The sequence below is a fragment of the Gobius niger genome (assembly GCF_951799975.1).
Source record: "Gobius niger genome assembly, chromosome: 13".
Classification (NCBI taxonomy): Eukaryota; Metazoa; Chordata; class Actinopteri; order Gobiiformes; family Gobiidae; genus Gobius; species Gobius niger.
This window is the reverse complement of record NC_136864.1, coordinates 16,617,115-16,629,375: the sequence shown is the minus strand read 5'-3', so window position 1 is coordinate 16,629,375 and position 12,261 is coordinate 16,617,115. Positions and strand designations below refer to the sequence as shown.

The following is a 12,261-nucleotide window of genomic DNA, read 5'->3' as shown; positions in this document are numbered from 1 at the left end:
TAAGTTAAAAAGGTAGAGGACCGGAAAGAAAACAGCATGTGTTGAGTAGGCTATGTGTTTGTGTGTGCTGCATTCAGGAAGGCATATTGATGCACTGCACCAAATTTGGAACAAAGCCTTATGTCCAGACCACATCACTATACCCCAGCTGCACCTTCCCTCACCCCGCCCCCCTCACCCCAAATCCTAACCCAAAATGCCACCCCAAAGCTTTCAAGGAATGTAGTTTACTAAAGGCCTACGGGTCAACGTCATCATTGTACAGTAGGCTATATTGTTTATTAAATTATTCCGTCAGAAGTGGATTTGGTGTAGCCCTAATAAATTAATAAACACTGTGGCTTTAATGTATTATTGTATGTTTTTATTTTTGTATGCTTTGGTTTCTTATATCACACAGATATCTATTATCTTCGGGCTTTATTTTGTTCTAACTTCTTTCTTTTGAGTAGACTTGCATTCGTCAGCAGATTGCCTCTGCCATTTTCCTGTTTGCTTTGTGCCGCTGTTCTTGGGTCTTTTCAGAGCCGTGTGTCGGTGAACCCCGGAGCAGAGTAAATGATCTCAGATCAGTGTGTGAGCGTCAGGCCATATGTCTGTGGGCCGTCCCTAATCGCGCTGTGGAGAGCGCCAGCCTCGCGATACAAGAATCAAAGCAGTGGATGCTGACAGCGCGGTGCGGTCATCATGCAAAGGTTACATTGGATCTGTTTCAGCGAGAAGCAGCCGCTCTTCCGCGGGACACGTACAGCTCGGAAAGTGCGAGGCGTGTAGCGCTTCAAAAGCCTCGGTTGTCGTTTCCTGGCCTGGCTGGCTTCAGCAGGTGTCACGATGGACGCGAGTGTGGGATTTCGGCGGATAGTAGTGTGTGCTGTGTGTGCGCTGGCTCCTCTCGGTGGTGAAGCGGCTTCATGAGTGTCCAAAGTAACAGTGGAAGTGGAGGAAGTTTGGAGGCGACGCCATCTTGGTCCTCGTCCCCAACCGTTTCTCAACAACAAATAACGGCGACCGCAAATACCAAGGAAGGTACAGGAGTTCATTGGGTCTAGGGCAGACCTTCGGTCGCCAGAAACTGCGCACATTTGTATAAGAAATGTCTTATTCTTTCTGAGCCGCTGTTTCGATTGTTGAAGAGCAATGGTTGTCAAGTTCAGAGATGCGGTGTGTAGCCAAACGCCAGCTGTCAGTTCAGTTGATGGCCACTTTGAAGCAGCAGCAGCTCACGTTTGCACAGAAACGGGGGCTAGCTTGTTGTTGAATGCATTGGAGTTGCTAAAAATGATGCTTTAGCTTGTCAAGCTGCATGCTATGGATGCAATATTCAATTGCTTCGTGCTGTATTTACCTCTTTCATAAGTTCAGCTGAAATGAACAACTGTACACAGCGCAAACATTCTTCTGAACTTACGTAGATAATGTAATTTAAGTGAGTAACCTTTATCTTCGTTGGTCTTATGTTATTAATGTTAACGCACATTAATAAACACAATTACGCTTATGTTTGCTTTATAAAGAGCGAAGAAAACAAGTAATTTCCCAAACCCCTGTGTACCCCTGTCCTGACGTAACCTTGCAGTTCTGTATAGAGGTTATGCAGATGCCACTTCTATTTAAAATACAAACGGGACCTCAAATGAATGAACAAATCAACTAGTAATATTAAGTTAGAACTTCAAAAAGATGAACATTGCAGAGATAGACACTCAATTTTGTTATGACATCACATGCATAAGCTCTATTGTGCTCAGACTGAGGCATTTTTGGAGCCCCCTGTGCCAGAAGCTGGGGAAAGATGACAGTGTCAAGAGATGTCCAATAAGAAGGCACACGTTACGCTTCCACACAGAGAGTCATGTTTGTGTGGGGCATCTCTCTTTACAAAGATAGGTCACACATGGCTCTTGTAATCCACAGGACAGATTTATTGACATTTATTTATTGTTATTTATGACAACAATAAATAAAAGTGATTGATATATTATTGACGGCTCACCCAGTCAGCTGCTTTATCAGACAGTAGGTTTTGTTTTGACTGCATGGATATAATAATTCCCATGTGAAAGCCCTTGTGAAATAATGGCCCACTGAGGAGTCATACAAACCCCAGCTCTATTTTTATCCACTAATCATCCAATTTTCTCAAATCCACCCCCAGATAGTACTTAATCTCCTCTGCCCTCTTTGTTCAGTTTTTTATCACAGAATTGGAAACGTGAAAGGTGATTTTTTTTTTTGTTGCCCTTTTTCCCCCTTCCTGCTTGTTTTTTTTCCCCAGGTCAAATGGACGAGCTGCATAGCCTGGACCCCCGGAGACAAGAGCTGTTGGAGGCCAGGTTCACTGGAGCTGTCAGTGGCAACACGGGAGGCAGCACAGGGAGTGGAGGCGCCAAGGTAACAACAGTCCACAAAAAGTAGGGCCTTATGAATGTTTTACACCTGCGGTTCTCAATTTGGTGTGCGACTGGTGGTACTTCTTCATGCAACACCCACTGGAGATGATTTAATTGAATGTTTTCGTAATGCATTTGGATTTGGTGGGTGTTTTGTTAGACATGGTTTACACACAGTTTACACATTAGTACATTATTATTATTTTTTTTTACATGTGACAGAAATATGAACTGCTAAACTAAGTATTTGATCATAGCTCAGGAGCAAACTGAAATGTGACCGTCACATTTATTCCTGGAAGGTTAGGTATTTTTGGAGAAGAGCCAGTTGACACGCCTAACAACTGAAAGGCCTTGTTAAAAAAAACACTCAACCCCGTAGCTTCCAGAGGCGTACAGCGTTATAGATGCAGTTTAGGTATGTGAAAACTTATTTGCTTTGTCTTGATTCATTCAGGGAATGGCAAACGAATCGTCCAACCACAGCTACGGCAGCCTCGGTTCGTCCAGTGACAAGGAGTCAGAGGTGAGCAGCAGGGGCGGATGCTCTCAAGATTGACGCTGTCTGATTTACTCGTGTAGCAATGGACGGCTGAGTATGAACCAACACACTCGCTATGTGTGCAGTCTTTATAAACGAACAAATCCATCAACAGTCTCCGTTTAAGATTTAAACATAAAATATACAAAATGCTGATGAATTTATTAGCATCTTTAACAAACCCTTTGAAAGTAATTGGCCGAGTGTAGCTTTTAAGTCAGTTTCATTCATTTAAGAATTGACTTTCCTGCAATATTTTAGTTCTTTTGCTTTTTTCCGATTGCCAGTGTTTCATATACTCCTGTTGTGTGCTTGACTAGGGGTTAAACGTGGACATAGTGCCTCCATGAGTGATTGTGTAGCTCGCCCTCTCTACCTCTGTCTCTCTCCTGTTCTTTGTTCTAGAGCTCTGATTTAAAACGCGGAAGCTCCCCTGCCTACTCAGTATGTACTTTCTACTGCATCTTCTCGCTAGAGCAGGAGAAACCGCATTGTTTAGTGAGAGGCACACAAGATTCATGTTTTTTGTTTAGTTTTTCTGTTATTGTCTCAACAGACTCCAGAGAAAAAGCACTCCGAGTCATCCAGGGGCAGAAAGAGGAAAGCGGAAACCTTCTCAGAAAGCAGTCAAGGTACATTCAAGTGATAAAAGTTTACCTTTACGTTTTAGTTGTATTAGAAGTTGTTTAGTTTATTTGAGCAATTAACATTTTTTATTATTATTATTGTTTCACAATCATACAGTTCTTGGAAGCTCAAAGGGAGTAGACTAAATCAAGAAGCTTATAAGAATACTCAGGAAGGATTGTTTATCTGATGTAATGTCTGTTTCGAAACACAACTGTATATACTTTTTTATCCCAATGTAGTTAAAATTGTCGACATACAATCCGCAGACTTCACTTACAATTTGCAGCACTGGCAAACAAAGAGGTTTTTGCTGCATTTCACAGCATGCTTATAAATGAATAATTATTAATAGTTATTGTTATTGATCATAACAATTATCCTTCTTGTCATTATCAATGAATGAACATCCGATTGCATATTATATAGGCACATTGAACATGCCTTGTTGTCATTACTATCCACTATTTATTATCGTTGTTATGATAATGACGTGCCCAAATTGTAAACCTTATCTAGTGAGGTGCGTTAAAAAGCCAGAGTGTATAGTGGCCTGTTGAGAGTGGGTGGTAGCCCTCAATTAACAAGTCCCCACCCTGCTCCCCTGACTAGTTGACTTCGTGGATGATGTGTACCTCCCATACTGTGTGAAGTGTTAAAAAGACGAGGCTTTATGTGCTTGTCGTGAGGGGAGCACCCCTCGCCAACAGATCCATGTGTGCCTACCCTAAGTTACTGTTGTTAAGTTTGAGTACTTAAATTCTATAATTGGACAAACTTGATGACTTGATGACCCTAACCCAATTGAAGTCTTTCAATTAGAAATTGAATTACTTGCTATTAATCAGCAAAAAATAAATGTATCATTTAGTGATGATTGAGAGTCTAGGAATAAAGCGAAGGATCTAATTACTTGGTATTAGTTTTGTTATGTCTGTATTTGCTTTTTATTATATTTAAGCGCTTCCTCGCCACTGATTCATTGATCATTTTCTACTCAATTTAGGGAAGACCTCAACGCGCGGGCCGAAGATCAGTGATTACTTTGATGTGAGTTTCAAACTTTCAAACCATAAGAATAGCAGCATTATTGGTATTGGTCCATAACATTGTTTTCTATGTGCAGTTTCAGGGAGGCAACGGCTCCAGTCCTGTTAGAGGTCTACCATCGACCCGTCGCTCGCCTCAAAACTCCCACTCTGCTCCAGGCTCAATCGTAAGCTATTTTTATCACTTACAAAAAAGAAAAAGGTTTTATTCACGGAATGACTTGTTGGTTCTTTAGATTCGGCAGAACAGCTCCTCTCCCACTAGTTTGTCATTTGGGGAACACAGCCTCAAAGCTTCTTCAAGCAAATTTGTCCAGGTATAATTGTTCAGTCTGACTAATCACACTCAAAATTTTCATGCACCTAACTTTGTGAAAATAATTCATCCAGACCGAGTTAACAGGTCTAAAACTGGCAGCCCTGGAGAGCAACAAGAGCCTGGACTTGGAAAAGAAAGAAGGCAGAATCGATGACTTGCTCAGGGTGAGTTGATGGGAGGCCGGCTGTGCCTGCTGAATGTGCACATTGCTCTTACCTGAAATGAAAGCCACGTTGGCAGCAGAGATTTCAACTTTCTCTGTTGCACTACAGGCTAACTGTGACCTACGGAGGCAGATCGATGAGCAGCAGAAGCTCCTGGAAAAATACAAAGAACGTCTTAATAAGTGCATCACTATGAGCAAGAAACTGCTGATAGAGAAGGTACTGGCTCCTGAAAACAACACCTTTCATACACATAGAAGTGGTTGTGTTGGGGAATAATTCTATGTAACTGTGTAATTTCTCCACATTTTGATTAACAGAGCACTCAGGAGAAGCAGTCGTGTCGTGAGAAGAGCATGCAGGACCGCCTTCGTCTGGGGCACTTCACCTCAGTCCGACACGGGGCGTCCTACACGGAGCAGTGGACTGATGGATATGCATTCCAAAACCTGATCAAGTAAGAAAGACACCTCCAAGTCTGTAAAAGAGCATGAAAGGGATTCCAATAAAAGACTCCCCACGCTTCATTTCACTGCCTGGAGCGCAGCGTGTCAAAGCAGTTTTTAGTCCCGCTACATTATAGCGACATATGTAAGAGTTTTTATGCTTGGTTGTGTGCAGGCAGCAGGAGAGCATCAACCAGCAGCGTGAGGATATAGAGCGGCAGAGAAAGCTGTTGGCGAAAAGGAAGCCTCCAAACCCCGCCTCCCCGTCCATGTCTATGGCATCCACCTCTGAGCCCAAACAAAGGAAAACTAAAGTCGTCAACGGCAACGACTCGGACCCCTTTCTCAAACCGTCACTGCCTCAGCTGTGAGTTTGCCGTTTGGATGGTGAAAATGTTCAATGCAAAAATGTGACAATGTGCTCTTTGATTGTTAGTCTGACACTTGCTGAGTATCACGAGCAGGAAGAGATTTTCAAACTCCGCCTTGGTCACCTCAAAAAGGTTGGTGAAAAAATGAACTGTAATTAACACTAAATGTTGTAAATTTAGTTTTAGACATTCAGTAAAAAAAGGTGTATCAATGGTACATTCGGACGATATGGACCGTTGGTGGAGTGGCGCCTAAACTAAGCTCCAGCATCAAAAGCAACCATCTGACTATTATTTGTTGTAGTTTCACAATGATTGACAATCTACCAAGCCAAGCCTGACTGTAATATTTGTTCATTTGATGCTATTGCAGGAGGAGGCTGAGATCCAGGCCGAGTTGGAGCGTCTGGAGCGTGTGAGAAATCTTCATATCCGAGAGTTGAAGAGGATAAACAACGAGGACAGCTCCACGTATGTTTTTTTTAATAATCGTCTTAAAGCGCAACACTTCAAGGGACAATAATAAAGCTGATTTATGCCCGAGAAAATCTACATCTGTTCTATTCTTTACACACTGCAACATCCTTACAGTTTCAAAGACCATCCTACTCTGAACGAGCGGTACCTGCTGCTCCATTTACTGGGCAGAGGCGGCTTCAGTGAGGTCTATAAGGTAACATCTCTTTTTTTTTTTTTTTATATAATCTTGGCACTAATTGGGTCTGCGTTTGTTTTGGCACACTTTAGGCGTTTGACCTGTTTGAACAGCGCTACGCAGCTGTGAAAATCCACCAGCTCAACAAGAACTGGAGGGAAGAGAAGAAGGAAAACTACCATAAGTAAAACTCTTATCACTGGATTAAACACCTAAAGTTGTACTGTCAATTTGCCCAGTCTGCAACGGTATTCGTGTCCCCTCAGGCATGCATGCAGGGAGTACCGGATACACAAACAACTGGACCATCCTAGAATAGTCAAACTGTATGACTACTTCTCCCTGGATACAGACACGTGAGTGAATTTTGACCTCAGCAGATGGGTGAACTTGCCCTGCACTGTTTGCACTTTGGCAAATCAGACTGCTGAAGCGTTAAACATCTTAAAAGGGATAACGTACAGTGAAAGAAGAGTGATACAATAAATGAGCTTGTGTTTTGCCTGAAGGTGCCGAGTTATTGGCAGATTTTCTCAAATGCCAGGGAAAGTGTGTGAAATGTGAAATGAATCAACACGCCCTCAGGGATAGAGCGTCACAGCAAAGGCCCTTTTGAACTGTGTATTGTGATTCTTAGGCTGAAGAAAGAACAGATTGTTGCTCAATGATTACCATCATTACCATCATTTCCGGATTATTAAACGCTACATTTTTACCATATAAAACAATGCAGAGATATCATATGGACACCTGCGGCTTATAGACAAGTGTGGCCTATATATGTACTTTTTCATTCATACTTTTTCATAGTTGGTGCAGCTTGTACTCAGGTGCGCTCAGTAGTCCGGACTTTACGGTAGTTATTACCCAAACTCTTAAAGGAAAGGCCACCGTTTTTACATACTGAGATATGTTCTTACCTTAGCTTTTACGAGTTCTTTAGGACCTGTCTGATCTTCCCCCGTGCCTTCTATCACGTAAACACAGCGCAGACGGCGTTAGCATTTAGCCTCTCCCTCTCTCCACTATAGCTCCAAAACAGGTCAAGATAGAAGCTACCAAGCTCTTCCACGTTTTCCCTATTTAAATATGGTTACGTGAAGTGTTCCACTACAAAGTATAATTACACAAAATTAAACAATGTGGATTTTCTAAACGGATAAAAGGGGGGACTATATTGTAAGGCGTAATAATATCAGGAGTAATTTGGCATCCGCACAGTAAAGTGAAGATTACTGCGCAGTAAAGTGAAGATTACTGCGCGGATTTCGAACTACTCCTGGCATTACTACGCCTTACAATATAGTTCCCCCTTTTATCCGCTTAGAAAATCCACATTGTTTAATTTTGTGTAATTATACTTTGTAGTGTAACACTTCACGTAACCATATTTAAATAGGGAAAACGTGGAAGAGCTTGGTAGCTTCTATCTTGACCTGTTTTGGAGCTATAGTGGAGAGGGGGAGAGGCTAAATGCTAACGCCGTCTGCACTGTGTTTACGTGGCTGAAGGCACGGGGGAAGACCAGAACTCGTCAAAGCTAAGGTAAGAACATATCTCAGTATGTAAAAACGGTGGCCTATTCCTTTAACACAGTATCAAGACTGAATTACTGGAAAACATGGCTAGTTGTTAGCAATATCCATCCTATTTCTATGGTATTGTGCTGTAATGTAAAGTGCTTGAAGTTCCTTTTTTTTGTTCTCGACTTTCCAGATTTTGCACGGTGCTGGAGTTTTGTGAAGGGAACGACTTGGACTTTTATCTCAAACAGAATAAGCTGATGTCAGAGAAAGAAGCCCGCTCCATTGTGATGCAGATCGTCAGTGCGTTGCGGTACCTCAACGAGATCAAACCTCCAATCATCCACTATGACCTGAAACCTGGTTCGTCAACATTTCCTTTAAAGCTCTTGGACTCATCGATTCACCCAAGACTCTTTACTTAATTATTTTTTTATTTAAAGGGGGGCACATAAATCTTAAATTGGGAGTTGTTGCCCAAACTCATTCCAAACTTTCACGTATTTTTAACATTTCACAATTTTCAGGGAATGCTTTTTACGCACACAGTGGTCTCTTATTGCCACAAACTTCATTCCACTGCTAGACTAGACTGGGACTTTAAGTTGATATTGATGCTGCTGATGCATTTTATTCCCCTCTTGATGTTCTGTTTAAAACTTCCAGGTAACATTTTATTAGTGGATGGTACGGCATGTGGAGAGATCAAAATCACAGATTTTGGTCTTTCCAAAATCATGGATGACGATAACTATGGGGTGGACGGGATGGACCTGACGTCACAGGGGGCAGGAACCTACTGGTATGAACCAAACACATGCATCATTACTTTGATATTTTGTCATGGTGTTATGCTATTATCGGATTTTCTGTGCTTCAGGTATTTGCCTCCTGAGTGCTTTGTGGTGGGAAAGGAGCCGCCTAAGATTTCAAATAAAGTGGACGTGTGGTCTGTCGGCGTAATCTTCTTCCAGTGTCTTTATGGACGCAAGGTACAAAATGAAGTTCCATATGGGGATAGGAAATGTAGTGGAGAGAGACCGTTTATGTGGGTATTTGAATGAGAAGACATTTTGAAAATTAAGCCCAAAATTTGGCAATTGGCATATGGCAGAACATAATAGCTCAACATCATAATATATGCTGGTGCAAAACACAGTATAACATACAAAGATGATGATGACGATGATGACGATGATGACGATGATGACGATGATGATGCAATTTAAAATCCAAAATTTGGCAAAGGAGTAACTGGGTGTTTTTGTCTCCAGCCGTTTGGTCATAACCAGTCTCAGCAGGACATCCTACAGGAGAACACCATCCTCAAAGCCACGGAGGTCCAGTTCCCTGCAAAGCCACAGGCCAGCACTGAAGCCAAGGTAACAAAGCAAAACAATAGCACCAATAACAACCATTACTACAGGGATTTGTTTAATAAAAAGTCAAACTATTGATAAACAAATGCTAAATTACAAATGGTAATTATCCTTTGGTCACATAAGAAATGAGTTTCAGCTCCAAACCTAATAAAGTCGAAAACGGCAGCTTTTCCATTAGCTAAACTATGTTTTTATCACTTTGGACTTCTTGAAAACTGTTGGTTTACTCCCAGGATAAACAAAAAGGCATGACTGTGTTCCTTCAAAGCACTGATTTATATTAACCAATGGCAACACTTCTGACTGTTGTAACATCTCAACTTTTCCCCTTCCTTCGACAAGTATCTACAAATATTTAAGGGTGTGGTTCCCTTAGCCTTTCTGTATATTCAGGTTTGACCTGCAACGGGGAGACACCCGTCCTGTTCTAGTTCAGGTTGGATTCGTTTACTTTGTGTGATATATATTACAAGCCACGATTTTGGATTGAAAGTGGACATATCATGCAAAAAACACCTTTTTAGAGCTTTAAACTATATTATGATGTTCCATCTTCAAAGACATTACCTGGAGTAATATCTCACTACATTCACAGTTTTGAGCAATCCTCAGGTTCAATCCAGGGTACGCTGTTTAATGTAGCAGTTTCTTCTGCACTTTGTTCTGTACTTCCCCGATGCAATTGCATCATTATTAAAGCCTGAAACGGTCCTCCATATTTTTAAAGCTCATAAACCAACATTATGTCGATTCTGAGTCATTCTGCACAAAGTGTCTTCATCACATCATGCTGAAACTGTAAACCTCGTCCTACATTGAAAGTTATATATTTATATATTGTTGCTATTTAATTCTAGAGTCATCATTTCAAAAGATAAAATGTAAAATATCAATGCCAAGTCTATTATCAAGCTCCTATGCACATGTCCGCTTTAAATGTGAATAAATAAATGAATTAATGAATGAATTAAACTTCATTGTCCCACGAGGGGAAATTTGCTCTGGGCACGTAGTGCAGACACAGCTGATGACATACAGACAAAATAATTAATCGTCTCAAAAATGTCTTAGAATGTCAACAAATGAAAAAAATTGAAAATGGGAAAGCTGGATTTAATAAAGTTTACATTTAAATGCTTTTAATTGTCACATTTATCATTAAAGCGTAGTTATTTAATCATAAATATTAACATAACATTTAGACGGTGTCACATCTTAAGTTGCAAAATAAGTTAGTTTATTGTGTTGTGCGACAAATGCCACGAGTTAAACCCTGATAAAGTCTTGTGTGGTTTCTCCAGGCGTTTATCCGGCGGTGTCTGGCCTACCGTAAAGAGGACAGGTTTGACGTTCACCAGCTGTGCTCGGACACCTACCTTCTGCCGCACATGAGACGCTCCAACTCCTCTGGCACGCTGCAGCCCTCGCCGTCCTCCTCTGTCCCCTCATTCTAACAAAGCACAGGAGGGCTGGACTCTGTATCTATTCACAACACGCTGCCAGAAGATGAAATCGTTTCAGAGGGCACTGGCTGTGCTTGGTTTCCCCTTTGAACTTGTTGGAAGACACAGGGAAAACAAAAGTATGACAGAAAAGGGCTGAGTGAACGCTCCAAGAAGAAGCCTTTAGAGTCGTGTGATGTTACACTGCACTTGGATCCCAGATCCCTGCTCGAGCCCGCTGCTCGACTCAGGTATCGATCTTGTGAAGCAGATGTGTCGAGAGCTGCTTCAGATATGACCCAACAAAACAGAACCATGTTTCACTTTAGCCAAAGTATTCCGATGGTACACAGTTCTGCAGACAGCGTTACTGTATTCCTCATGACTCGTCCAGAGCTCCGTGTTGCTCCAAAGGGGATCGACTCGGTTCCAAAGTGGTTTATTCCTTCATGAAGCCACAGATTCACTATTCTACAACCCTGGTGTGCTCTTCAAGTTCACCACTGTACTCCTGCTGAGTATTACATTACCATGCTGATTTGTCGCCAAACCACTGAAACTGAACAGTTTCTATCAACAATGTCATATTCTGACAATGAGGAACAGCACAGACTGACAAACCATAGGTTCATCTTTTGGACAAATAACAATTTCCCAGTTTGTTTTCTGGGATGAATTTGCACTGCAGATCCATGGTCTCCTGGTTTGAGCATCGTCATGAAGCAACAGTGTGGGCAAATCCTGAGCGCGTAGAAGCACTTCTAATTTGTTTGAAAAGCAATTCTCTGCTTTGATCTTAAAAGCAGGTGTCTTAATATTTTGACTGTTAAGTTAAGATGTGTCCCTAAACTAATTTTCAGCAGAATCTTTTTGTTACTGATGTCCTTGTTTGCTTGTACTCAGACTTTTATTCATTTCATATTCTGAAAAATATATAAATGTACATTTTTCGCTTTCTGTTTTTCTTCAGGAGGCTGTTCTCAGTTTGCTGCTATAAATGTTGCTCTTGTTATTTTGTAATGTGTGAAACACCTCACGTTTGCATTTCTGACTGAGGTGGACTCCTGCTGTGATGTACAGGAGGATGCACTAGAGTGAACTCGGTCGACCCTGGAGAGCTACATGTTCATTCACACTGATGTAAAGTTCAAATACAGATATTTTATTGTGCTGTGATACAATAATGGAACAAATCACAGCTTTTGTTGCAGAAACCAGTTTGAGCTGAATCTAAACCGTTTTATGTGCTAGAGCTAGCAATCAACTGACTTCATCAAAATGGTGTATGAAGCTGTAAATAAAAGTGTCATGTGACAAAAGCTCAGTTACTGTCTTCAGTTTTCTCCTTTAAG

At 41.4% G+C, this 12,261-nt stretch overlaps 1 protein-coding gene across 2 annotated transcripts; it reads left to right on the top strand.

Annotated features, from left to right (window-relative positions):
* The first annotated feature begins 495 nt into the window (after positions 1 to 495).
* Positions 496 to 12,211, top strand: LOC306972665 (serine/threonine-protein kinase tousled-like 1-B). Of its 2 annotated transcripts, XM_079569353.1 has the most exons (22): positions 496 to 1,026; positions 2,276 to 2,391; positions 2,848 to 2,916; positions 3,337 to 3,375; positions 3,488 to 3,563; positions 4,565 to 4,608; positions 4,685 to 4,774; positions 4,844 to 4,924; positions 4,998 to 5,090; positions 5,199 to 5,309; positions 5,411 to 5,547; positions 5,712 to 5,903; positions 5,973 to 6,039; positions 6,281 to 6,378; positions 6,499 to 6,580; positions 6,655 to 6,746; positions 6,829 to 6,918; positions 8,279 to 8,448; positions 8,752 to 8,887; positions 8,966 to 9,077; positions 9,360 to 9,467; positions 10,769 to 12,211. In XM_079569353.1, exons 1-22 carry the CDS (start codon positions 912 to 914, stop codon positions 10,919 to 10,921), a joined length of 2,271 nt encoding a protein of 756 aa, XP_079425479.1. In that variant the 5' UTR covers positions 496 to 911; the 3' UTR covers positions 10,922 to 12,211. The 2 variants fall into 2 exon arrangements, with proteins under 2 accessions (XP_079425479.1, XP_079425480.1); XM_079569354.1 differs by lacking the exon at positions 3,337 to 3,375 and having other exon boundaries at positions 498 to 1,026; positions 10,769 to 12,210.
* Positions 12,212 to 12,261: the final 50 nt, after the last annotated feature.